Source organism: Exophiala mesophila (assembly GCF_000836275.1).
Source record: "Exophiala mesophila strain CBS 40295 unplaced genomic scaffold supercont1.1, whole genome shotgun sequence".
In the NCBI taxonomy this organism is placed as follows: Eukaryota; Fungi; Ascomycota; class Eurotiomycetes; order Chaetothyriales; family Herpotrichiellaceae; genus Exophiala; species Exophiala mesophila.
Genome location: NW_015622504.1, coordinates 5858772 through 5881155, shown reverse-complemented (window position 1 = coordinate 5881155; position 22384 = coordinate 5858772). Strand labels below are relative to the sequence as shown.

General features: G+C 51.5%; 8 protein-coding genes across 10 annotated transcripts; 4 read left to right on the top strand and 4 right to left on the bottom strand.

Annotated features, from left to right (window-relative positions):
* The first annotated feature begins 2094 nt into the window (after positions 1 to 2094).
* Positions 2095 to 5497, top strand: PV10_01858. Of its 2 annotated transcripts, XM_016366104.1 has the most exons (3): positions 2095 to 3122; positions 3191 to 4406; positions 4458 to 5497. In XM_016366104.1, exons 1-3 carry the CDS (start codon positions 3030 to 3032, stop codon positions 4850 to 4852), a joined length of 1704 nt encoding a protein of 567 aa, XP_016229753.1. In that variant the 5' UTR covers positions 2095 to 3029; the 3' UTR covers positions 4853 to 5497. The 2 variants fall into 2 exon arrangements, with proteins under 2 accessions (XP_016229753.1, XP_016229754.1); XM_016366105.1 differs by having other exon boundaries at positions 2095 to 4406.
* On the bottom strand, positions 5337 to 6654 carry PV10_01857. Of its 2 annotated transcripts, XM_016366103.1 has the most exons (3): positions 6596 to 6654; positions 6382 to 6541; positions 5337 to 6290 (listed from the first exon to the last, which is right to left on the bottom strand). In XM_016366103.1, exons 2-3 carry the CDS (start codon positions 6433 to 6435, stop codon positions 5574 to 5576), a joined length of 771 nt encoding a protein of 256 aa, XP_016229752.1. In that variant the 5' UTR covers positions 6436 to 6541; positions 6596 to 6654; the 3' UTR covers positions 5337 to 5573. The 2 variants fall into 2 exon arrangements, with proteins under 2 accessions (XP_016229752.1, XP_016229751.1); XM_016366102.1 differs by having other exon boundaries at positions 6382 to 6654.
* A 296-nt stretch (positions 6655 to 6950) lies between these two features.
* Positions 6951 to 7949, top strand: PV10_01856 (uncharacterized protein; the record flags this gene model as incomplete). The annotated part of the gene is made up of 1 exon (XM_016366101.1): positions 6951 to 7949. One exon carries the CDS (start codon positions 6951 to 6953, stop codon positions 7680 to 7682), a length of 732 nt encoding a protein of 243 aa, XP_016229750.1. The 3' UTR covers positions 7683 to 7949.
* On the bottom strand, positions 7202 to 9312 carry PV10_01855 (uncharacterized protein). Its single transcript, XM_016366100.1, has 2 exons — positions 8691 to 9312; positions 7202 to 8628 (listed from the first exon to the last, which is right to left on the bottom strand). Exons 1-2 carry the CDS (start codon positions 9103 to 9105, stop codon positions 7811 to 7813), a joined length of 1233 nt encoding a protein of 410 aa, XP_016229749.1. The 5' UTR covers positions 9106 to 9312; the 3' UTR covers positions 7202 to 7810.
* Positions 9313 to 9523: 211 nt separating this feature from the next.
* PV10_01854 (uncharacterized protein) lies at positions 9524 to 11920 on the top strand. The gene is made up of 2 exons (XM_016366099.1): positions 9524 to 9897; positions 9960 to 11920. The coding sequence occupies exons 1-2, from the start codon at positions 9832 to 9834 to the stop codon at positions 11793 to 11795; spliced, it is 1902 nt and encodes a 633-aa protein (XP_016229748.1). The 5' UTR covers positions 9524 to 9831; the 3' UTR covers positions 11796 to 11920.
* A 363-nt stretch (positions 11921 to 12283) lies between these two features.
* PV10_01853 (uncharacterized protein) lies at positions 12284 to 13688 on the top strand. Its single transcript, XM_016366098.1, has one exon. It carries the CDS (start codon positions 12619 to 12621, stop codon positions 13525 to 13527), a length of 909 nt encoding a protein of 302 aa, XP_016229747.1. The 5' UTR covers positions 12284 to 12618; the 3' UTR covers positions 13528 to 13688.
* A 2920-nt stretch (positions 13689 to 16608) lies between these two features.
* Positions 16609 to 18196, bottom strand: PV10_01852 (uncharacterized protein). Its single transcript, XM_016366097.1, has 5 exons — positions 17969 to 18196; positions 17813 to 17910; positions 17727 to 17758; positions 16933 to 17671; positions 16609 to 16877 (listed from the first exon to the last, which is right to left on the bottom strand). The coding sequence occupies exons 1-5, from the start codon at positions 18066 to 18068 to the stop codon at positions 16740 to 16742; spliced, it is 1107 nt and encodes a 368-aa protein (XP_016229746.1). The 5' UTR covers positions 18069 to 18196; the 3' UTR covers positions 16609 to 16739.
* Positions 18197 to 20055: 1859 nt separating this feature from the next.
* On the bottom strand, positions 20056 to 22232 carry PV10_01851 (mitogen-activated protein kinase HOG1). Its single transcript, XM_016366096.1, has 6 exons — positions 21893 to 22232; positions 21797 to 21844; positions 21609 to 21738; positions 21517 to 21560; positions 21360 to 21459; positions 20056 to 21298 (listed from the first exon to the last, which is right to left on the bottom strand). Exons 1-6 carry the CDS (start codon positions 21946 to 21948, stop codon positions 20564 to 20566), a joined length of 1113 nt encoding a protein of 370 aa, XP_016229745.1. The 5' UTR covers positions 21949 to 22232; the 3' UTR covers positions 20056 to 20563.
* Between the last annotated feature and the right edge of the window lie 152 nt (positions 22233 to 22384).

Below are 22384 nucleotides of genomic sequence, written 5' to 3'. Positions count from 1 at the left end.
TCGATAAGCACCTCCCCACCTCCACAGCCAGGTTCCACCCCCTTGACGACGAGTATGTACTGAGGGATGTATACGGAGTATATATCGCTTTGTTGCTATGTGCTGTCACGAGAGAACCCAGTATTACCACAGAACCAGGACTCGATAGTAGAGCAACCAGCGTAGATACACACAAATGGGCCCGGTATCTCTCGTGATGTCTCGACCATCAAGACTAACCAAGAACAAATGTCCCAATTGGTGCTACATGCCAGCATCACTGTGAACGCAAAGATGCAGCTCTCAAACAGCAGGTGAAACAAGAGGACAGGGCGACCAAGATGTTGAAACTTATTCTCAGAATAATCTAGATGCCTTGACCTTGACATGGAGCAGAATTGATGAAGCCTGACATGAACAAAACCCCATATCGGGTCCATTGCGTTGAGAACCTGCTTTCATTTGCCTACTTCACAGAAGCCATAATCGATAAGGGTCTATCACTTATACCATTTGACTGTTTTCAGACAGTGCAGCTCATCCACGTTTGCTCAGGGCGTGCAAGCATTCCCAAAGTGGCCGCATCGTCATTGTGAGGTTGACATGAATCATGTGTACCAAGGTCTTCCAAAGATTCTCTTGCGGGCATGAATATCCGGGCTTGACACAATTTTGTTCCGGCTATACAAATCATCAGAAAAAGCACCGCAGCCTACCTGAAGGGCGACGTATTCCCCCACTTCCGGACCATGGGACGCAGGTGACGTATGAAGAGCGGAAGACGATGTGTGTTATATGTCGGAACTATGGCCCACCAAAGCAGCCAATTCGGGACATGGCAAGTGGAAGCGAAGACTCAGCGAGCCAACCTGGACAGGCGGCAGGAGATAAGTAGAAGACGCAGTAGTAGAGATTCTCCGCTGGTGACATACTCCGTATGTTCCAGACGAGGGTCGAGACCAACGTGTGGTCGGATGATGATTGGCACAGTGAGATGGTGAACCTTGATAAGGATCCAACAACACGTGCGGTCCATGTTCTCGTGGGTAACCCACCTATCTGTCTGGTCCTTGCCGGGAGTCGATCTAGGCGACAAACAGTCTAGATAATGTGCTTGTTCTCACTTAGATACATCTGTTAAGACTATTACTAGACCATTCAAATCATATACCGTGAGCATAAGTTGCGAATGGTGATGGCAGTGAGAATGGAAATGGAAGTGAAAGATGACAAAGCTGTATCACGTGACGACAGTTTCACACGTGTCTTTCCCGCAGCCACTGTAGCCTGAGGGAACCAAAGCGAAGGCATAGGTGTGCGAATATGCACAGTACAGACACTTTCAGCGCGGAGATTTGGGCCTCTTCCTTCTGGCGACTAAGCAGACCCAACCGGTTCATCCTTCTGAAAGCGACCTGACTGTAGGTTGGTTGGTTGAGTGAGTGTGAGTGGTGTTGTTAAGCTGCATAGGCCGAGAGTAGTTAAGTCTTAAGACGGAGCAGACCGCTCGCCTGCATGGATCGGCAAAAGCCTTGATCCAGTCAAGCATTGGAGCTAGATTGCTTGTCTCACCATGTCCAATTGAAAGTCAACGATAGGCCGGGTGGTCGGGAGAAAGGAATGGGGGGTGGCACTAGGTGGACGAGATGGACGAGATGGATGAGGTGGCACGGTTGGTAAATCCAGTCTGGTCCATCCATGAAAGCCATGAAACCTTGATTTCTGTCCATTGCTACCTTCCACATCAGACACTCCACCCCGCGGCATATTTTTCACTTGTCGTGTGTCACGAGATACACGAGTTGAGATGGATGTCGAGTTTCTCAGATGCATACAGTTGGTGGTCTGGTCAATTGGCGGACCCGATTCTGACCGCTGACCATGCCTGCACGATTTTACACTGGTAGACTGAGGCGATTCAGCGACGGCCATCAAGTCACTCCATGTCATGTCTGGTCTATGATCTATGTGAGCAGTGCTTGATGCAAAGATATCGGATTTGCCGAGATGAATGGCACGATTCTGCAGGTGAATGGGATCATTTCAAACTTACCAGAAATGTGTCTAGGCAGCCTAGCTTGCAGCAAGACTAAGGTAAGTTAGTATGTACAGGGTAGAACTAATGAGTACGTGTCCAGGTTCTCTTTGCTTCAAGGTTCTTTGCTTCTTTACCCATCAGCGATCAGCGTTTCATAGAGTCGCGCCTGCACTTGCCAGGCTCAGCAAAGACCGGTGGATGATACCGATTAAGCGAATCCTCCGCAGGCCAACATGTTTTTCTCTTTTTCTCTCTCTCACACACATACCTACATACACACAATCTCCCTCTCCCTCTCCCTCAAGCCCCGCCCCCTAGTCGACGCGACGCTTGTCCCTCCATCGTACCACCCTTGACGTCGTCGCCCAACTATCGTATCTCCCCATTTACACCACTCGGTAAACTCACCTGGAAACTCACCTGGAAACCCTGTCCACACCCATGAAATGGTACCACCACGCCTCAGAGCTTCGACGCCACCGCCCGACCTCGTCCCTCCCAATGTTCAAGCACGGCACCCCGGTCAAGATCGTCCTCGATCCCTCCTCACCTCTATCGCGCCATTGACGCTTCTGGCACTCTCCATCATGCTCTCGCCATCCCATTCGCTCTTGCTGCTATCTCGGCCGCTTCCAGAATCACTCCAGTGGATCACAGGGTAGCATCTCCGTCCTAAAGCCCTGTCTTCCACGCACAAGCTTTCTTCTCCTCTCGCATGAACAACATGCCTCGTTGCCTCGCTAGCATCAGCTCACCAGACCAGCAACAAGCATGTCTGCAAGACACCCTGGCACGCCTGGGTATTCCAACCGATATGCCCTCGACATCTCTGGGCTTGCTGTCGAGCGCTGTACATATACCATCACTCCCGCTCTCTCCTATTTCAGTTGGCTCAGACCGCTGTCGTGACACTCTGATCACGGGTTTGCATCCGATTCCTTGTACAACCACAGCCATCTCCCCCTCTTAGGTCCCAATCTCGCTCTGCACATCTTCCTCTGTGGACAGCATCATGGCCGAGAAGTTAGATTTCCATACCACTTCGGGTTCCGAGTCTCCAGACCACCTCACTCCCGGTAACCAGGAACAGCTCAACAAGAACGAGGTGAGAGAAGGCTACCCACGGCGTTTGCACGTCTGTTCTGAACACTGACATGACCTCCTTCTCTTCAGGCCCGTCGAGGCTCCAAGCTCAATGAAGCCACCGACATCTACGGCGATGTCGCAACTGCCGAAGAGTATGGCTATGTCTCGCGAGGTCTCAAGTCCCGTCACATCCAATTCATCGCCCTCGGTGGCACCATCGGTACCGGTCTCTTCCTTGGTATTGGTCGAGCCTTTCTCCAGGCAGGCCCTCTCTCCGTCCTCCTCGGCTATACCTTTACCGGCTTGGCCGTCTTCGCCATGATGTTCTCCTTGGGAGAAATGGCAACCTGGCTTCCTCTCCCTGGTGCAATTCCCCAGTTCTGCTCTCGCTATGTTGATGATGCCATGGGTTTCGCCGTCGGCTGGAACAACTGGTACTCGTGCTCTATCACCCTGTGCGCCGAAATATCCGCAGCTGCAACCGTCATCCAATTCTGGGAGGGCGCAAGAGATATCAATGTCGCCGCTTGGATCTCTATCGTCATCGTTCTCGTCCTCTGTCTCAACATCTTCGCCGTTTCCATCTATGGAGAAGCCGAGTTCATCTTTGCCTCCATCAAGATAATCACCATTATCGGCCTTCTGATCCTGGCACTCATCATAAACCTCGGTGGTGTCCCAGGTCAACCTCGCCTTGGTTTCCACTACTGGAGAGATCCTGGCGCCATGAAGCCTTATATCGCAGATGGCGCCGCTGGTCGTTTCCTGGGTTTGTGGTCAACTCTCGTCAACGCCGCCTTCTCTTACGGTGGGGTTGAAATGGTCGCTGTTGCCGCCGGCGAGGCCGAAGATCCCCGTCGAAATATTCCCAAGGCCGTGAAGCGAGTCTTCTGGCGTATTCTGTTCTTCTATGTCTTGGGATCCTTGGCGATTGGAGTCTTAGTCCCCTCAAATGATGAGAACCTGATCAACGCCCGAGAGTCTGGTGCAGCCGGTGCCGCCCAGTCTCCCTGGGTTATCGCCATCAGTCGTGCCGGAATCGACGTCTTGCCGTCTATCATTAATGCCGTTATTCTGACCTCGGCCTCGTCGTCCGCGAATGCATTTCTGTACACAGGATCCCGCTACCTTTATGCCCTTGCCCAGAACCGACAGGCTCCGAGGTTTCTCCTCAAATGCACAAGGACAGGAGTTCCGCTCTGGTGTGTCTTGATTACCTGCGCAATCTCCCTCATCACCTACCTCTCCTGTTCAGCCGGCTCTTCCAAAGTCTTTGCCTGGTTTCAGAACTTGACCACCATCAGTAAGTGACGCTACCACATTTTTCAGCAAGGTCGTTGACTAACTCGCGCAGGTACTCTGTTCACATGGGTCAGCATATGCATTGCTTACGTACGCTTTCACCATGCACTCAAAGCTCAGGGAATCGACCGCAACACTCTACCGTTCAAGTCGCCCTTCCAGCCATACCTTGCCTATGTCTCTGGCATCTTCTTTGCTCTGATCATTTTTTTCAATGGTTTTGATAGTATTGCTGGTGGTTGGGATTGGCAGGCCTTTATCACCGATTACATTGGCATCCCCATTTATTTTGCATTGTATCTCTTCTGGAGAGTGCTCAAGCGGACCCATTTTGTCAAGTCGTCTGAGGCCGACTTGTTTACTGGTAAGGCCGCTCTCGATGCCGTTGTCTGGCCTGAGCGGATCCCTCGAAACATTATTGAGAGGTTCTGGTTCTGGCTTGCGTGATTGTCTCCAACTGGATGAAAGTTCATGGTTGACTCACAGACAGCTGTGATGCCGATCATTTGACAATTGGGTTCGGAACAATGAATTGAGAGCGAATCTCGAGTGTCACTGCGACGATGAGTAGTAATACAAAAGATCAAATCTAGTTCTCTTGTGATTTTATGACAAGTTTTGTTCGACGACGAGTTGAGCCAGAGATGCAGGGTAAAGGAGAAGAAGAAGACGTGAATACTCAAATAATTCCATTGAACTAGCGCTGGGCAAGTAGTGTCGTCCGAAACGAAAGCTCCCGGCTCAAAAGCTCGAAAGAAGGATAATCATGTTGGTGGTTGGAGGGAGTGGGAGGGGTGAGATTTAATTATATCAGCCTCGTGGCTTCTCATTGGCCTGTGGAGCAAACAACAACCTCTCCCTTGCGGAACAGCTTGTGTTGAAGGGCGTGCCCGTTGTCATCATCTTTTTTAGCTTGTTGCACTTCGATATGGTCTGATCCTGGATTCTTTCCTCATTGGCTTGCCCTTGCAAGTCACGCACATCACACAAAGCGTGGCGTCAACCCTCAAAGTCGCTTTAATCAATAATATGGCTATCCTTGGTACGGCCTTGTTCTGCAAGAACATATATCATATCTATGCAAGATCTAACACTCTAATTCTGTCAGATCATCAGAGTTCTGCGGGCAAACTTCTTCAAAGCCTCCACCCGTCCCCCTCTCTTCTCCTTATAACTTGGCTCTGGCATCCTCCTCAAGCAGATCCAGCCCTGTGACTTGCTCGAGCTCCTTGACAGCATCTCTGGATTTTCCCAGCAAGACTCGGATGGTCCTGATGCCCAGGCTCTTTGCCATCTTGAGGTTCTCGCCAATGTCGTCGAGGAAGACAATGTCTGACGTCTGGATGTCCTTGCCCCATGTGTCTTGAACCAACTTGATGGTGTACTCGTAGATGTCACGATTTGGTTTCCGCATGCCGACATGGGCACTGCTCACAAAGATTTCAAACAGGGCCTTGACATCGTCGGGCCCCACCTCGTTGAACTCGTGACCTTCAGGGAACACAGTGGTGTTGGAAAGCGCGGCTAATCGGTACTTTCCGTCGGCCTTGAGCCGTTTCAGCGCCGGGTACATGTACGGGTCAGGTTTGCGTGATACGGTCATCATGGACCAGTAAAGCTTCTCTGCGTCGATGTTGGGCACAGGTGGCACTTTAGATGAATCCGTCACTTGGAGTTTCTGTTTGTGGAATTTGGCCCATAGGTCCGGTCGCTCCAGATCCGCCTTAAACGCGCGGAAGTAGTTGGCGTCATTGGCGATTTCACCCCTCTCCAGCCGATGCCATGCCCCGTGAGGAGTCAATTCTCGGATTGAAAAGTTGATGTAGCCGATTGGAATCTTGTTGGCCGTCTCATAGTCGAGAATCGCTTGGAATGGAGATACCACCTGAGTCCATAGTCAGATATTATCCGCTACTAGAAGCATATAGTAATGTGCCTTGTCCCCGAAGACACATCTCAGAGAGGTGAGCACTCACACAGACTCCTCCAATGTCGAATAAAAGCACCCTTGGCCTTGATTGTGAAGCCATGATCAAATGATTGAATATACCGAGGTTGTCCCGTGTCGCAAAGGGATATTCAGACGGCGTTCAATAGCAAGCTGGGCGAAAATCCCTCTATCGATGCTGCGATGGTCTGCTCGTCGTCAAGAATTTCTTTCTCCCTTGATGTCCTGTCGAAAATACTCACTTGTCAATCTTGAAAAATCGAGAAATCACATCTTGCCGATCTGGCAGTCATCCGGCAAGACGACGGCATCCCAAGCAGGTCTTTAACCGAGGCGCAAACGATTTCGGTCTGCAATCCGAGGCAAGATCTGATCCACCGTAGAAAGAAGTACGGTGAATTATTCTTTCAATCACGTGGATCTCCAACTCCAACGCGTCGCCGAAGATCGATCGCGACACGCGTCCGGGGGACTTGGTTAGGCCGGAGAGGTCGGCAGATATCAACCAAGTGCTTGATTGTCGCCGACTACAAAAGATGGTTGTCATAGGATAGAATTCTCATAACCCTAAAGACGCCTTCACATCGCATCTACAAAATGGAGGAGTCCTCCATAACTGCCATCAAAGCCGATTTCATCCGATCCCAAGTGCGGCATCTCTCTGCACCGCTTGAACCTTTCCCGTACCATCAACCTCTCTCCCTCGACGAGTCGGACAATAGCCGTCTGAGCGAAAAAGCCACCCGAGACATTGTACACAAGGTCAACGAGCGGATCCGGCAACACAACCGCCGTGTATACTCGGCGCAGTCGCAGCGACACGTCTCCGAGCAGATTGAATCTCTACACTGGAACCAGGTGGGCAACGACGAAGAGAGTGCAGAGCTCGACACAGTTGCCATAAGACGCGATGCGCTATTGACACAGTCCGGAACGGTGGCATCCTTGCCTGAAAACTACATCGATCTTCATCTCCACCCTGATCATCGGCTAGACGATGAGCAGGCGAAGCAATACCAGAACTCGCGGCAGAGGTTGCTCACTTTGACCCAACAGCGAGACGAAATGAGACAAAAGGTGCAACAGTACAGGCACCTGGTGACCATGCTCGAACCGTTGAACGACCCCCAGGCAAACATTCAGCCCAATTTGGTGACCAGAGATGGACAGTTGAGCATCGAGTTGGATCGCATGCGCGTCCTTCTGGCCAGGGTTACCTCTCGAGTGGCAGAACTAGCCGACGCCCCTCGAAAGCCCGGTGCGCACGAAACAACGGTCAGATCAATACCAAGCCAGCAGAAAATCGCCAACTTGATGCAGCCGACTTGAAAATGGGTCTGTTGTCATCAAATATCACATGAATCCTGGTTCACAACGGCAGCCGCCAAGGACACGTTCTCAAATGTTTGGATATTGATACATTCCACTATCTCAACGCAAACGCCAGTCACCCTCAATCACTCGTCATCGGCCTCCTCGACAGTAGGTGCGATATGTCGTCTAGCGGCCACAGACTTGACCACCTCAGTCTCAGATCCGGTCGTAGTGACCTCGGCTTGTGCTGGTCGAGAAGTGGGCTCGGCACTTGTGGCCGGGACGGCCGCCATTGTTGTGGTGGTAGTGGGTGCGGCTGACTTGCCAGCAGCAGCTGCGGCAGCCCTTTCTTGTCGCTTGGCCTTCTTCTCCCGCTTCTTCCTCTTGAGATCCTCCTTGGTTTCATGCCAACCCCAAAGTGGACGGAAGCTGTCGAAGAATCCCACGTCTTCGAAAAGATTGGGATATAGCCATAGACCTGGGGGAACAAGGAAGAAGGTGATGACGAAGAGAATGGCTCGAAAAATGGCCATAGCAAAGAACAGGCCGATTAGACCCATGACTCCGACCGAGAGGTACCATACGCCCTGTCTCATCACCAGTGGCCATAAAGGAAACAGGATGGCGGCAAAGACCAGTAGCAGCACAAGACCTGCCCACATCTTGGTTTTCCATTGCGAACCCTCGTATAACCAAACGTAATGCATCATCGGTTCAAAGTCTTGCTGTGGCTCAATTTTGACCTCCCATAATCCTTTGACTCGCTTTTCTTTCTTAGGCTTGGCATGGTTGTGGCCTTCGTGAGGGTCTTTCTTGGACACGCGCAGGGCAAGCATCGATAGGGGGAGGAGTTGGACGGCTTTCCGGGCTTCGATATCGGTCTCGACTTGGGGAAGAAGAGGATTCCTCGTTCGGGCTTTTTTGTATGCGTCGGATCGGAGGGCGCGGAATGCTCGTTTGACTACAGTACTTTGTTTAGCCGTAGCCGGGACCAACCTCGTCAAGACATGGTCCAAGACTCACCTTTGAACATGTCCTTTCTTTGACCATTAAAGATACACACTCTCGTCTTCAAGTCCTGTCCTCGGAGAAACTTGGCGACGGCAAGTGCGGCGGGAGTGGGCTCGACTCCTTGGTTGAGCGGGATCTGGGTGACTTGTTGGCCGGGAGGCGCTTGTGGTGCACCAGCTTGCTGTTGCTGTTGTTGTGCCACCTGCTGCTGCTTCATATAGGCCTGTCTTGCCTCCTCCTGCTTGGCCTGGATGAACTGCTGAGGGGTCATGCCGGCCTTTGCTGCTTCTTGTTCAATCTGTTGGCGTTGAAAGGCTTGGAACTGGGGGACAGTCATGCCGCGCTTCTGAGCCTCCATGGCAATCATTTGTTGAATCTGCTGAGGGGAGAAAGGCTGCCCTCCAGGGGCGGGGCCCTGTGAAGCCATGGTCGGGGAGGGAGGGAGATTGGGTCTAGGATGGCGTGGAAGTTGAAAACCGCACTTATTGTGGGCGAATGGAAAGGGAGTCCAGTATCGGTATTAAGTGAACGAAGAGATCGGAGAGAAAGGTCAAGGAAGAAATCAAAGACCAAGGGAGAGAGAATGGGCGAGGTGAGATGGTGAGAGGGAAGAAATCTATGGATGGAAACTAAGTACAGCAGTTGTTGGACTGGACACGTTTGCTTGCATGCCCAAGAAATCATTCAGCGCCTGCCGTCCGTTCAGGGACCATGCCACATTTCAGCCTCGTTGTGGCTAATGGGCGGAGAGGACAGGGGGAATGTGGCACCAATCACGTGATACCACGTGACATCCCAAGTCACGAGGGCCACGTGTGGCTCTTCATCTGTTCATCTGTTCATCTCTCTCATCTTGTCGACTATTGACTTCAATTCTTGCAATCATCTGTTTTGCCATCTATCACACCTTATTCATTTGAGTTTTGAGCAATCTCCCTTACAAATCACCAATTCTCAATAATTCTCGTTTGCCCACGAACCGTTACAACGCCTACGTCAACCATAGGACAAAACCTGCCAGCACCATCTCTTCACAACCACCCATTGCCTGGTTCTGACCTGCAATGGAGCCGACATGGTAGGACATACGGCTGTTGCCCACATTTTGAACGACATGTGTGTTCAGCCGTAACATTACATCATACTCAGGCATATGGCGTTGGTCTATGCCCCTGATCCGGGAACTCTCCCGGATGAACAGTGGGAAGCCATCTACCTTGTACGTCCCTGAACCGTCCACCCCCCAGTTTCCAGTCCCTAGGCATATGCTGACCACTCTAGTCCTCTCGTGATGCCTCTGCTGCTATTCCCATCAATTTCATCACCCAGCCCGGTGTCCATCTCACACCAGCATGTTTTGCCAATGGCGTCTACGACGACATCCCAGCTCAGACCTGTATATCCAATCTTCTGGCTCTTCAATTCCATCGCTTTGTGGTCGACCTGTATTGGGATACTATCAATCGCCAGTTAAGTCTATGTCCCGTCGAACTCCCCCCCCTCGCCGGCAATGCTTCAAGTGGTCTCAGTGTCGATGTCTCTGCCCTGAGTTCGCTCACAGCCACCACCACACCAGTCGCTCCAACAACTTCTCCCACCGGTGGATCGCCAGTCAAACGGCAGACTGAAGATTCCAGTCTAAGCACGACTACTCCCACTCCCAACATGACCACAACCGCTACTTCCACCATGCCCGCCTCCATACCAACCACAACCGGAGTTGGCGGCAATACACTTTTGGAGCTTGGCAACTATAGGTGCAGCTTGGATCTTAACCTGGACTCGATCATCTCTTTGCTCTCATCATTCTTTTCAAATACATCAGATACCCTCTCAGTCCGCCTGTCCTACTTGGATCTCAATCTACACGCCGCTGCCCCCTTTACTGCTCCTGGGGAGCCTGCCGGCAATGTGACTGGCCAAAAGCTTCCCATCCTTGAAGAGTTGGCAGGATCCCAGCTCTTGGCAGCATTCCCGCGCGCACTATTCACCCCGGAGCAATTAGCCAATGACAGGCTAGACTTGGGCCGATCATGGTACCGCAACTCGTTCAGTCAGAGCACAGACACATCCTATTTTGAAGAGCTTCGGGGCTTAAGAAACAACAATTTCACCCTGGATGGGTGGCCGGGCGAAGCGTGGTTACTCCTCTCTGACAATCGGCGTCTGCTGGCCAGCTGGGGACACATTGACCCTCAAATGCAACTGTATAATTTTCAGGAGGATGATGCTAATGTCTTCCCTCCCGGCTATATCAATGCAGACACCAACATCTCGGTGGCCGATACGAATTCCATTGAAACTGGCTGCTTCTACCGACCCGACGAGTTTGAAGCGAGCCAGATCAACTCCTCCTGGGCAACAGCGACTTTCCGCGAATCAATCCCAAACGCTTTGTCCGACACGATCGGGAACTTGACGTCGTGCGGCATCTCGTCAATCTTGAATTCATCATTGTCGGGAACCGTGACCCAGGATAACCTAGCTCCTTATAAGAGTTTCGCCGAGGCGACCATCTTTGGCTGGGCGAGGGGTGAGCCTCGGAATGTTTCGAGGCAGGGTGGTGGTCGCTCCGATAATACCAATCGATGTGCCATTATTGATTCGACCAGTGGATTCAACGGCCATTGGAGAGTGGACAACTGCCAAAGCCGACATCGAGTCGCTTGTCGACCTCAACGCCAACCCTATGTCTGGAATCTCTCGACCATTTCAGTCCCATTTGGGGCAGCCGCCGACGTTTGCCCAGATGGGAGCGCATTCCAGCTGCCACGCACCGGCTTGGAAAACACATATCTATACCAACGAATTCTGAGCGAGTCGAATACCAGCAATACGAATGACGCGAACTCCATGTTGGAAGGTGTTTGGATCAACTTCAACTCGTTGGACATTGCCAACTGTTGGACATCAGGGGGTGCCAATGCCACATGCCCGTACGTAGACGAAAGTTCTGAGCAACGAGAACGTAACGTTTTGATACCTTCAATTGCAGCTTTGATTGTTCTGTTACTTTCTGTGTTGACTCTGTTGGTCAAATGCAATGAAAACAGGAGGAACAGCCGAACGCGTCGTCGCGGAGAGAATGGCTGGGACTATGAAGGTGTTCCATCTTGAGGTCACGGGCATGGGCGTTGAATGTAATTCTCATATATACCATACATATTTTGATGAGGGCATTATGATAATAGATTCCCTGACCCGCCTGGATGAGTTGGTTCTGGGGATGTGGGTTCAGAAAACAGATCACCGTCTGCGCAAGGGCCCGAGGCTGCCCTCGGCCACTTGCTACAGAGAACTGGACCTTCATAACTTCAGTCGGGCCAACATCAGCCCGCTTCAACAGATGTTCGGCGACTTTTCAGTGTCCACTATTACCAACGAATTGTCTACGGCAATATGGGGCGTCACGTCTGGCCTCCCCCCAAATTCCGTGTTACTCAGCATGGACACTGTGACTACTCTATACTTCGAAGTCTCAATGTGTCCTCGTCAGACCGTTGGACAACCTTTGTCCTCAGCCCACGGCTTGACAATCTGATCCGTGGATCATCCAGATGTGCCCACCACTTTTCATGCAGTCGGGGCGCCATTGTTCCCGTCTCGGCGACTTTCCAGACCCTGCTTTAACACCTTTTGACAAAGCAGCGCTGAAGTCAACTGTTCAGCACGCGGAGTTAGAGACGATGGCGCAATTCCATCCACCCTTTACCTGCTATGCAATGCTATTGCCATAGGTCCTTGATCATGTAATTCAGGAGCACTGACCTCTAGCTAATCTACTCTGGATATACAAAACTCTTTGTCCAAGACATATAAATATCGCCTTCCCTCGAGCCCATCCTCAGCCTCGTCCCTTCATCAAGACACTCAAGCGTTCCACTTGAAGACATTACCCTTTTTTGAATCCTTTGACGACCATCGCTGTCAATCTGAAATCATGTCTGGACCCAAAGTCGCACTCGCCGGTGCCACTGGGAACATCGGGGCTCCCATCCTCAAAGGGCTGCTTGCAGCCAACCTTCCCGTGCTGGTTTTAACACGCAAGGGTAGCAAGTCAAGCTCCAAGCTGCCAAAAGCTGACAATCTCAACGTGGCCGAGGTGGACTACTCGTCAGTGTCGGACTTGACAGCAGCCTTGAAGGGGGTCGAGGTGGTGGTGTCGGCATTTGCGAGCGAGGCGCTGGGCGAACAGAACCCCTTGATTGACGCCTCGGTGGCCGCCGGCGTCAAACGATACATCCCATCAGAGTATGGCAGCAACACAGTCAACCCAAAGGTGGTCCAGTTGCCGGTGTCTGGCTACAAGGTTGCTACCCAGAAGTATCTTGAGCAGGCCGCGGCCAAGAACCCCAGTTTCACCTACAGCATTTTGTTGACCGGCCCGTTCCTGGATTGGGGCCTCGCTGTAGGATTTCTGCTCAGCCCGGCCAAACATTCCGCCACCATCTACAACGGGGGTGACGTGCCCTTCTCCGCCTCTCTACTCGACGACATCGCCAAGGGTGTCGTTGGCATCATCCACCACCAGGCTGAAACTGCCAACCGGCCCGTCTTCATCCACAGCGCCATTATCACGCAGAACCAAGTGGTCGCATACGCCAAGGAGTACGACGGAAAGGACTGGCAGCTCACCCAGGCCTCGACTGAGCAGATCAGACTCGACGGCTTGAAGAAACTGCAGGACGGAAACGTCGACGACATCGGCTCCGTCATGCTTGGCTTTCTTTCCAGCGCCATCTGGGGCGAGGGCTATGGCCAGGCCTTTACCTCGCTCGACAACGACCTGTTTGGTATCAAGACTTTGTCCGAGGAGCAAGTGAGGAAGTTGGTTCAAAGCCTCCTATGAAGGAGCTCGGCTCATTGACTGTGCCAGAGCGTGGGGGAGGGCGAGGGTGATCCATTTACCAGACCCTACGGTCCATGTCTAGTCTCTGTAGTCAAAGCTTCATCTACCTTCTGAAGCATTCGTAATCTTAGATTACCAAGTATCCAAGTCGTTTAAGCCCCTCCACAAGTCCCGTCTATGAATCTAGAGTCCTGCCCAAAGCTCGCTCAATGTAAGTGACTGCAAAGAAACTCCAAAAATGGCCTTCAAACTCAAATCCAAGTATTACCATGCTCATCAAGATATGTAGTTGGCGCCATATGCCCCTGAATATCTCGACTGTTGCCATATGACCGACCACCTCCGGGGTTGATGGGGTGTTCATTCAAAAAGAGAGCCTGTCTTTCTAGAGACGTGGGGCAATTAATGTTTGGAAAAGAGGCGCCATTGGGATGAGCATTTTGGAAATGCTCAAGCCCACCAGTGGTGTTCGCGCGTCGTCTCATCAGGCGAGATGACAGCCTGGGAAGGTCATTGGTTCTCTGCCCATCCTCTCTCCCATCACCACCTAGGTCAAACAATCCGGCCAGCCCTCCAGCATCCTTGGAATTGCTGGATGCTGGCTTCTGTAACAAGTCTCCCGACCCTTCCTCTGGTATTTCTGGGAGGTACATGTCAATCAGATGGTCAATGTGTCCATGAATCCTCTGTGTTTGAGCCTGAGACTCAAAGTACCGATCATCTAGCTCCCGTGGTGAGTCAGTCTCATACTGTTGGTGAAATTCGTGGTCACGCTGTTGATCGATATTTCTACTCCTGAAACCCCTGCTTTGATCCTCAAGAGGGACTCGAGTCGGGTTGCGGCTGGTTATTGAATCAGAAGGAAATGTCTTCTGCGGAACGAGTAGTGGTCGGCGGGGTGGCTCCTGCTGCCGCTGTACAACCTGCTGGTAAATTCGAGTTGGAACCATGACGGTGCGCTCGAAAGCTGGCAGTGGCCGTCGGCGGACCACAAAAGGAATAGGCGTCGCCTGCATAGGATAAGTCGATGTTTGATATCGTCTCGCCTCAGGCTGAATTGAACGATCAACAGTTGGCAATGCAAACAATCCTGTTCTCCCGTCGACTTCAAACCACTCATCAACCGCTTCTCGTTCGCCGCCCCTCGGGCTCGTCTCCGCCACTGTAGGTTTTGGCAGTGTGAAAGAACTTTGAGAATGCAACGCAGGGCCAATGCCAGAATCAACATCGCACGGAGGCCCAACCAGGCGAGACTCACTGGATACAGGATCGGATGGGAAACTCTGTCTTTCCATGGGGTCGTATGGCTCGTGTGGTTGTTCCAGCCTAATCTCGTACATCTGATCTGCGGAATGACTAGTCTGCGCAACTTTCGGGGTCGAGGACGAGGTGGAATGGTTGTGAGACGGCCGCGCATTCACAGCAAGGTGCCCCACATCGTCGTCCCACCAAAGTTCATCGTTTTGTGCAATCTGGGATTCAGTCTGGGACTGAGGTTTGGTTATTGTTTTACGAACTTCTGTATAGACGGATTGTGGATTGGGTTGAGTTTGAGCTGTTTCCAAGTCTTGCTCCTCGTCGTCCTCGAATTTGTATCTTGGATTAACCGTCTTAGCAAGCCGCGAGACATATTGTGCAGAGCTTGGCTCGGGGGGAGCTTGTGTTGAGCTCGGCCTCATGCCAGCAGTGGCAGACGAAGCTGGGCTGTCGACGTGCTGAGCCTCAGCATCATCAAGTGAGTATAGGCTTCGTGTAGTCCCAGTATTCGCACAGTCGCTGTGGTCTGGACTATCATCAATCCATTGCTTTGGCAGTATCTGGTTCCACCCTGCCGGATGAATTCTGGCAAATGCAATGTCGTTCTTGTCGGGGTCGACTTCTGCGAGGTTGCGAAGTGTATTGGTAGTCGATGGACCGGTTATCTTCGAGACGGCTCCACTCGATCTTGAGCGTCTTATGATTGAATGAGAAGTAACCGCATAATTGGGTTGTACACGAAGGGATGTGGACCGTGATGGATATGAGTATGCCACGGAGATCTCAGCCTGTGGATTGGGATGCTGTCGAAGCGTGAAGATAGCTTCATTTGGACCTGGATGAGTTTTGATTTCGTCCTTGTCAATCTCATCGGAGAATTGGGAGGGTTCTCGTTTCAGAGTCGACTCGTGTAAGGAGTAAGCTAGTGGGGCACTGATTTTGGGTGGATATCGGTGGCCGCTGTCTGTTTTTGCTCGACGTAGTGGTCGGGATAAGATTCGGGATCTGAGTGTGGGAGGTTCTATCTCAGCCTGTGTGGGAATTGCGGGCCGCGATCCCGCACTCTTATCCCGCGACAAGGGCCAGTGAAGACCTGAGGGTCTGCGCAGTAAGAATTGAGGTGGTTGGCGCGGTGACTCAAAGATATGGTCAATTATCAGTGGCTGCTGGCGTGCCGGTTGGTCAGCATAGCAGTACCCTCGCAGAGGAGTAGAGTCCACAGGAGGTGACCTCTGTCGATTGGCAAAGAACTGCCACGTAGAGAAACGTCTCGAACGCTCTGACATTGTCCGCATCGGCCGACTTTGTGGAGGTAGTTGCCTAGATTGATTAGGAATGACTGCCATAGGACTGGAAAATGCACGCCACATGGTGAGATCAAAGTTCGAAGAAACAAAACTTGGACATATAAGCAGGGAACTGGGTTGAGGGTCGTTTGCGAAGACTGATCCTGGGTTAGTCAGTGGGTGTACATGAACCTCACGCGCAGAATCTCGGAATTGGTGGTAAAAGCCAGTGTCAGGCGGTGATATCAAAAGATCACATCATCAGCTAGGAAGATTTGACACACGGGCAAACAGGACACTCCAGGCTGTTTGATGTGGCCAGGTGATTGTTGGGCAAGGGAAAGGGACAAGACGGCATCCAGACAGTTTAGTCATATCTCATCGAGTCATGACTTGGGCAAGTCTTCACATGATCAGGTGAGAAAACTGATCTGAGGAAGCTAGGGATGGACAGTGAAGTCCCCGTGTATTTGGTACTTGGCTTTGATAACGAGGATGTGAATGGGGTACACTCTCTGAAACTTGACAGGCGGCAGTGTTGATGGCTGCTGGCTGGAGTTGAAGGGGCGAAATTCGACGGACACCCAATGAGGCTATGAGACCATAAGATTTTGTTGTTGATAGATCACATCTAATTATCAATTCTCCATATCAGTGCTGAGGTCTCAATCACAACTTGGCTTTGAGCCAGGATTTGATTGCTTCGCCTTGCTCGGATTTGGTTCTACCGAAACGTGGTCCGATGATAGGCTCAATGTGTATTTCACCCTGGGCAACGACTAATGTTGAGGTGTGTGGGTTAACGGACTAGACTCAGAGTTAGTGCATATCTAGGGTGTGGGCATATTGTCGAAAGACCAACATTATATTTGGCGAACCAAGCCTCGATAGGGTCAACTAGAAGTTCATCGGAGCCAGCTACTGCGAGAAGCTGTTCGACCTTTACATCCTTCCACCAATCTGCAGGTGGGATAAAGGCCTCGGTATACGGGGTTGACTGCTTGCCACCAAGATAATCTTTACTCCACTTGTCGCCGGCGTAACAGCTTACAATGTCTTTAAACTCGTTCGTCTTGGTTCTGGGCCAGGTCAATTCAAAAGAAACCCAGGGTGCAATTAGAACTGCGGCTTTGAGCTTCTGGTCTTCTGGGATGATGACTGGTGGGACGTCAGGGGCTGGGTGGCTTATGTGGGAAAGAATGGCAAGAGCGAGATTTCCTCCAGCCGAGTCACCTGCAAGGAGGATGTCGGACGCCGGGCGCTTTAGGTCTTTCAAGACGTAGTTGACAGCCTCGACGGATTGGATGACTTGTGTGGGATAGGTGGCGTGGGGGACTAGAGTGTACTCGAGGAAGAGGGTGGCCATGGGAACGCCATTCGCCTTGAGACTTTCGTGGACGCCATTCCAGAAGTTGAGGTGGGTATCTTCACCAGCGAGGGAGAAGCCCCCTCCGTGAAAGTAGACAGTGATGTACTTTGCAGACTTGTAGTCGCCAAGCCAGAAAGCCCTTGCGCCTGAGGGGAGAGTAATGAACTCTGGGGACAAGTTGTTCTGACCAGCCCACTTCTCATAGACCTTGCCAAAGGAGAGGCCAATGTATCTGCGAGGGTCAGCTTTGGACTTTGGTAGGAGACAGGGGTATGAAGAAGACACACTGTAGCTGAAGAGTGCTGAATCGTTTGACGGCCTACGAGGGGATGGTTAGTTCAGAGTGAGGAGGATCGAGGTTGAGATGACATGCCGTGCGAACTGCAGCGGAGCTCACGTGTCGATTGAATGTGGATGCTCCTGAGCTGCCGCGGAACGGTGCAGTGGCCGCTGCGTAGGCAATAGAGAGAACTGGGTCGATCAATTAAAAGGTTGTTTGAGAGAACGCAATAGCTCTCTTGCTGCATACCTGTAGACAAAATACCAGGTAACAGATCGAGCTTTTCGAGGAAGGATATTTGGTGAATGGGTGGCCCAAGAACCTGAGCAGGGGTAGGAGGGAGCGACATGTTGGGTACCTTCCTCAGGAGAACTGCAACGGTACCTGGGAGATTTGATGACGCGCGAACAAGCAAGAGAAGGTAGTTGGTTATTCACCTCAGGAGGGAGGAAGACGCAGGGAGGAAATGGGAGCGAGAGAGGGGGTGGGAAAGAGAGAGGAAAGGTGCGACAATATAGTAGAATGTGTATTTCTGACGAGGTGGATGAACGGACCCGCTCTGCTCAGTTCCGCCATGGAGGCACGGCACCAGCTCAACACTTATCTTAGGCCCGAGGCCCCCTAGTCCCCAGATGGCTTACTTCAATAGGAGGTAGGTAGTTACGACGAGTACTAAGTACAAGTTACAAGCGACCTACTTCAACAAATCTAGCAACATCAGTCTTGATGTCGTGGGATAGTGGCAGGTTGTTAAGTCTACAAGAGACTAAGATGCAGGCACGATCCCGGGGTGGAGGGGCTTTTGCGGCTGCAATTGAGTCCTGAGGGGGCCCGAGGGGCCCCACGAGCCCATACATACCTACGGAGTATGTATGTTCGTATGGAGAAGGACAGAACGAGGCGGCAGGTACCTACGGAGTACTACCTGAGGTACGCACATGCACACCGTAGGTAGCCTGAACGGCCGTATCATTACAAGTATTCACATCCTCGGCTGTCTGCAGGCACACGTAACCGTAACCTAACCGTGCACCAAGGAAGTACTCCGTAGGTAGTCGAGCAGCACGACCATCCCTGGTCCGTATTTGATCCGAACCTTGCTGCCTCGCTCTTTGGCGCAGCCCCACGAAAACCACCAAGATCCTGATTCGTCCTTTTCTATCTACACGCATGGGTTTCAGTCAGACTGCAAGGCCGAATGGATAGTGATTATTGCTATTGAGGTTCCAGCTATGCCCACGTACACCCTATTTTGCCCATGGCTAACGATCCTACCTCAAAAACATGTACTGTAGGTCTCTTTGGGGATGGAGTTGATCGTTCTTGGGCGCCGCTCCAGCATCTTGCCCATATCCCTGAATGCTTGACCCGCTTATTATTTACGAGGCTGACGGTGCTACATACATATTGTATACCAGGATGCCTCTTTCTCGCACGCAAAGGCCATAGTCTTTTAATGCCGCAACGACTTGCTGTAAGCGTGGACATCACAGAAATAACGATGGTGAGACATGGCAGTTGATTTTCAATGGAGAGTCACAAGGCTGACTATCAAGGTAGGTAGGTATCTACCCTTGGTGAAGAAGCACCTGCAACCAACACCAGTACCTGCCTGTTCGTTGTCGTTGTTGTTCGAGGCAGTCGCGACGAGCCATAATGTCATGACTTGTTGACGTGCATAACTTGTAGTGACAATCACTCTCACCCTTGCTCCTATGACACTTTGCCAGAACATTCTTTGCCGGTCATCACTTGTCACTTGCGACATAGTACCTTTCATATAAAAGTCGAAGAGATATACGCACCGTACCTCTTGTGAACCTCCAACCTTAATCTGATCCTCTACACCAGCATCAACACTTACAAAGCAGGGCACCCTTGTTGCACATATACCCATCCATCATCCCAAACTACATTTCCAGAATGTCTTCACACCAGGGATCCGCGGCTACCAGCAAGACATCATCGATGCTTCGCACGATGCTTCATCCACCACCACCAAGAAGCCATCCTCCCCCGAGACTGGGTCTACTTCATCTACAAAAGCTGTCACCTCATCTTGCCTAAAGTCTGATGGCATCACTGCCTGGGGCAGCACCTCCAGGAAATTATACCTGTCAAGCCCGAGGCTTCAAGATGTCCAGTCTAGATTCGCCATGTCGTCGTATTTCAGCTCTTCGTTAGAACAGCCAAAAGACCATTCTGATGCGGACACTCAGGACACCGGCAGCTGATCACGACATACACCACTCGAGGTGCATGCACTTTGTCCCTCTAAGATGATGGTCGGTCGATAAGCGAATGCACACGACGTCGATCCACGCTGGAACCATGGACACGAGGTGGTCTGAACACTTGCCAGCCAAATGATCCCATGTGGGAATTTCACAAATACAAAAAATGGCCTTCTAGATACACATCGAACTTGCATCAACCTTCATCGGCATTCGCTCACCCCTTGCACCACATGGAGCTGGGATGCAACAAGCCTGGTTGAAAACTGTTTGACCAACTCCCAGCACGTCGGCGGTCAGCATACCCGGCAGCCTCAACGATTGCACTTCAGACGTCAACTTGACAACCGCGAATGCGGGCTCTGTAACGATTCTCTTCGTGTACCTCGATTTTCTTCATTCCAAGCCGCCGCGAGCCCTCTTGCCGTGAACTGAGCAATAGCGCACTCGAACGATTGTCTCGAAATCACCTCCCCATCCATGACCAATGATCATCATCGACTCAACCATTCACTGATCCGGTGTAACCTATCCCGTAAACCTAGCAAGCTCCCTTGTCCCTTGCAATAACCATCATGTGCTTTCGTTGTCGTTTGCATTTCCATCATGCTCATTGCACGGCCTGCCCGTTAGCGTTGACGGCCTGTGCCTGCTCCACCGAGAGACCTTTGCCCATTTCTCCGTCCTGGTTATCAATGTTGTGATAGTCGAGAATTTCAGAGTACATCATGATCTTCCACGTGTCGACTGGAAGATCGGCGTCATTGAATGACCAATCGAATTTCTCATCGGCCACGGGCTCGTCGGACGGATCATGGTACGGCGACAAATACTCATGCTGCAGCCCACCAGCCGCAGATATTCGTTTTCGTGGGTCAAACACAAGCATCTTCTCCAGCAAGTCGATCGCCGGTGCGTCGGCGTTCTTGAATTTGCCACTCAGTGGCTGTCGCTCTCGCTTGGGGAGGGACTGCACAAATCGCAGTGTGTTCTCGCTGCAGATGGTCTCAATCACATCTTGCGGCGGCGTGCCGAGCAACTCGGTGATGATGGAGAACTGGTTCACGTGGTCCTTTCCAGGAAAGAGTGGCTTCCCCTCGAGCATCTCGGCAAAAATGCACCCGGCACTCCATACATCCACCTCGACATCATACTTTTGCCAGGTCAACATGATCTCTGGGGCGCGGTAGTATCTGGTCGAAACGTATCCGGTCATCTGAGGGTCTTGGATACGAGCCAAGCCAAAATCACAGATCTTCAGATCACAGTTCTCATTGACCAGAATGTTACTGGGTTTGAGGTCGCGATGCACCACCCCAGCCGAGTGGACATACTTCAAGCCACGCTTCATATTATATGCGTTAGTTGGATTGCACAGTTTTCCCAGGCATGAATTTTCCACGAACCAAGATCTGATAGAGAAAGTATTGAATAAATTGTTTTTCGAGAGGTCTGGAGGTCAACAGGCGATGCAGATCGGTGCCCAGTAACTCGGTCACAAAGTAGCTAGGCACACGTTAGTATGTGATCAGCAGGCCAGGCGTTAGAGAAAAGGAAGTGTACATGTCTTCGAGCGGTGAGATGAAGATGTCGCTGAGCGAGATCACCTAAATATGTCAATGACCTATCTTTGAACAACGAATAACCGCGCTCACATTTTCATGTCGAAGGTGTTTCAACAGTTTCAGCTCTCGGTAGGTGCGTTTTGCGAGGACAGGCGTCGAGAAGGGTTTCATGATCTTCTTGACAGCCACCGACTGACCGGTCAACTGATCTTTGGCTGAGCTGTACATGTTCGTTAGAACCATCTCTTTCTCCTTGCTTGGGTGTCATTGATGCCTACCAGACAAGTCCAAACGCACCCATTCCAACGGGTTGCAAATCGGTGTATCTAGTCCATAATCAGCATGGCAAATCGAGTGCGGCAATCATCACCCACCTGCTTGTGATTTCAAAGGTGGTCCCAAAGATCTGGGCTCTGACGAATTCAGCCATCTTGACTACAGAAGGTCTAAGGATAAGGTCTGGGTCGTGGATAGACTAGAAGTTGTGTAAAGGGTTGAGGGCAAGTCCAAATAAGGGTTGCAAGGAGGGCGCGGAGGTTCGGATAGGCGGGGATGAGTAGAAGCGGTCGTTGGGCACGCGCAGAAATTGAATGTGACCAACAAGGGCGAGTGTGAGATGGCAGATAGTTTGAGGATTCAGGAAGATCGTGGATGTTGATGGCTTCGACCGACCTCATGCAACGCAAGGCGAATGATGGAGAAAGTACGTTGCTGGTAATTGAGCACTGGAGTTTGCTCGACGACTTGAAGTTGCTTGCCAGCCGCAGGCAGGTGGGGCAGCTCTGGCCGTCAGTGCTACGGGTGCCAGCGTGCCATGCCAGTGTGCCAGCCCACGGTGGATGGACAACCCACGACAATTCCGCCCG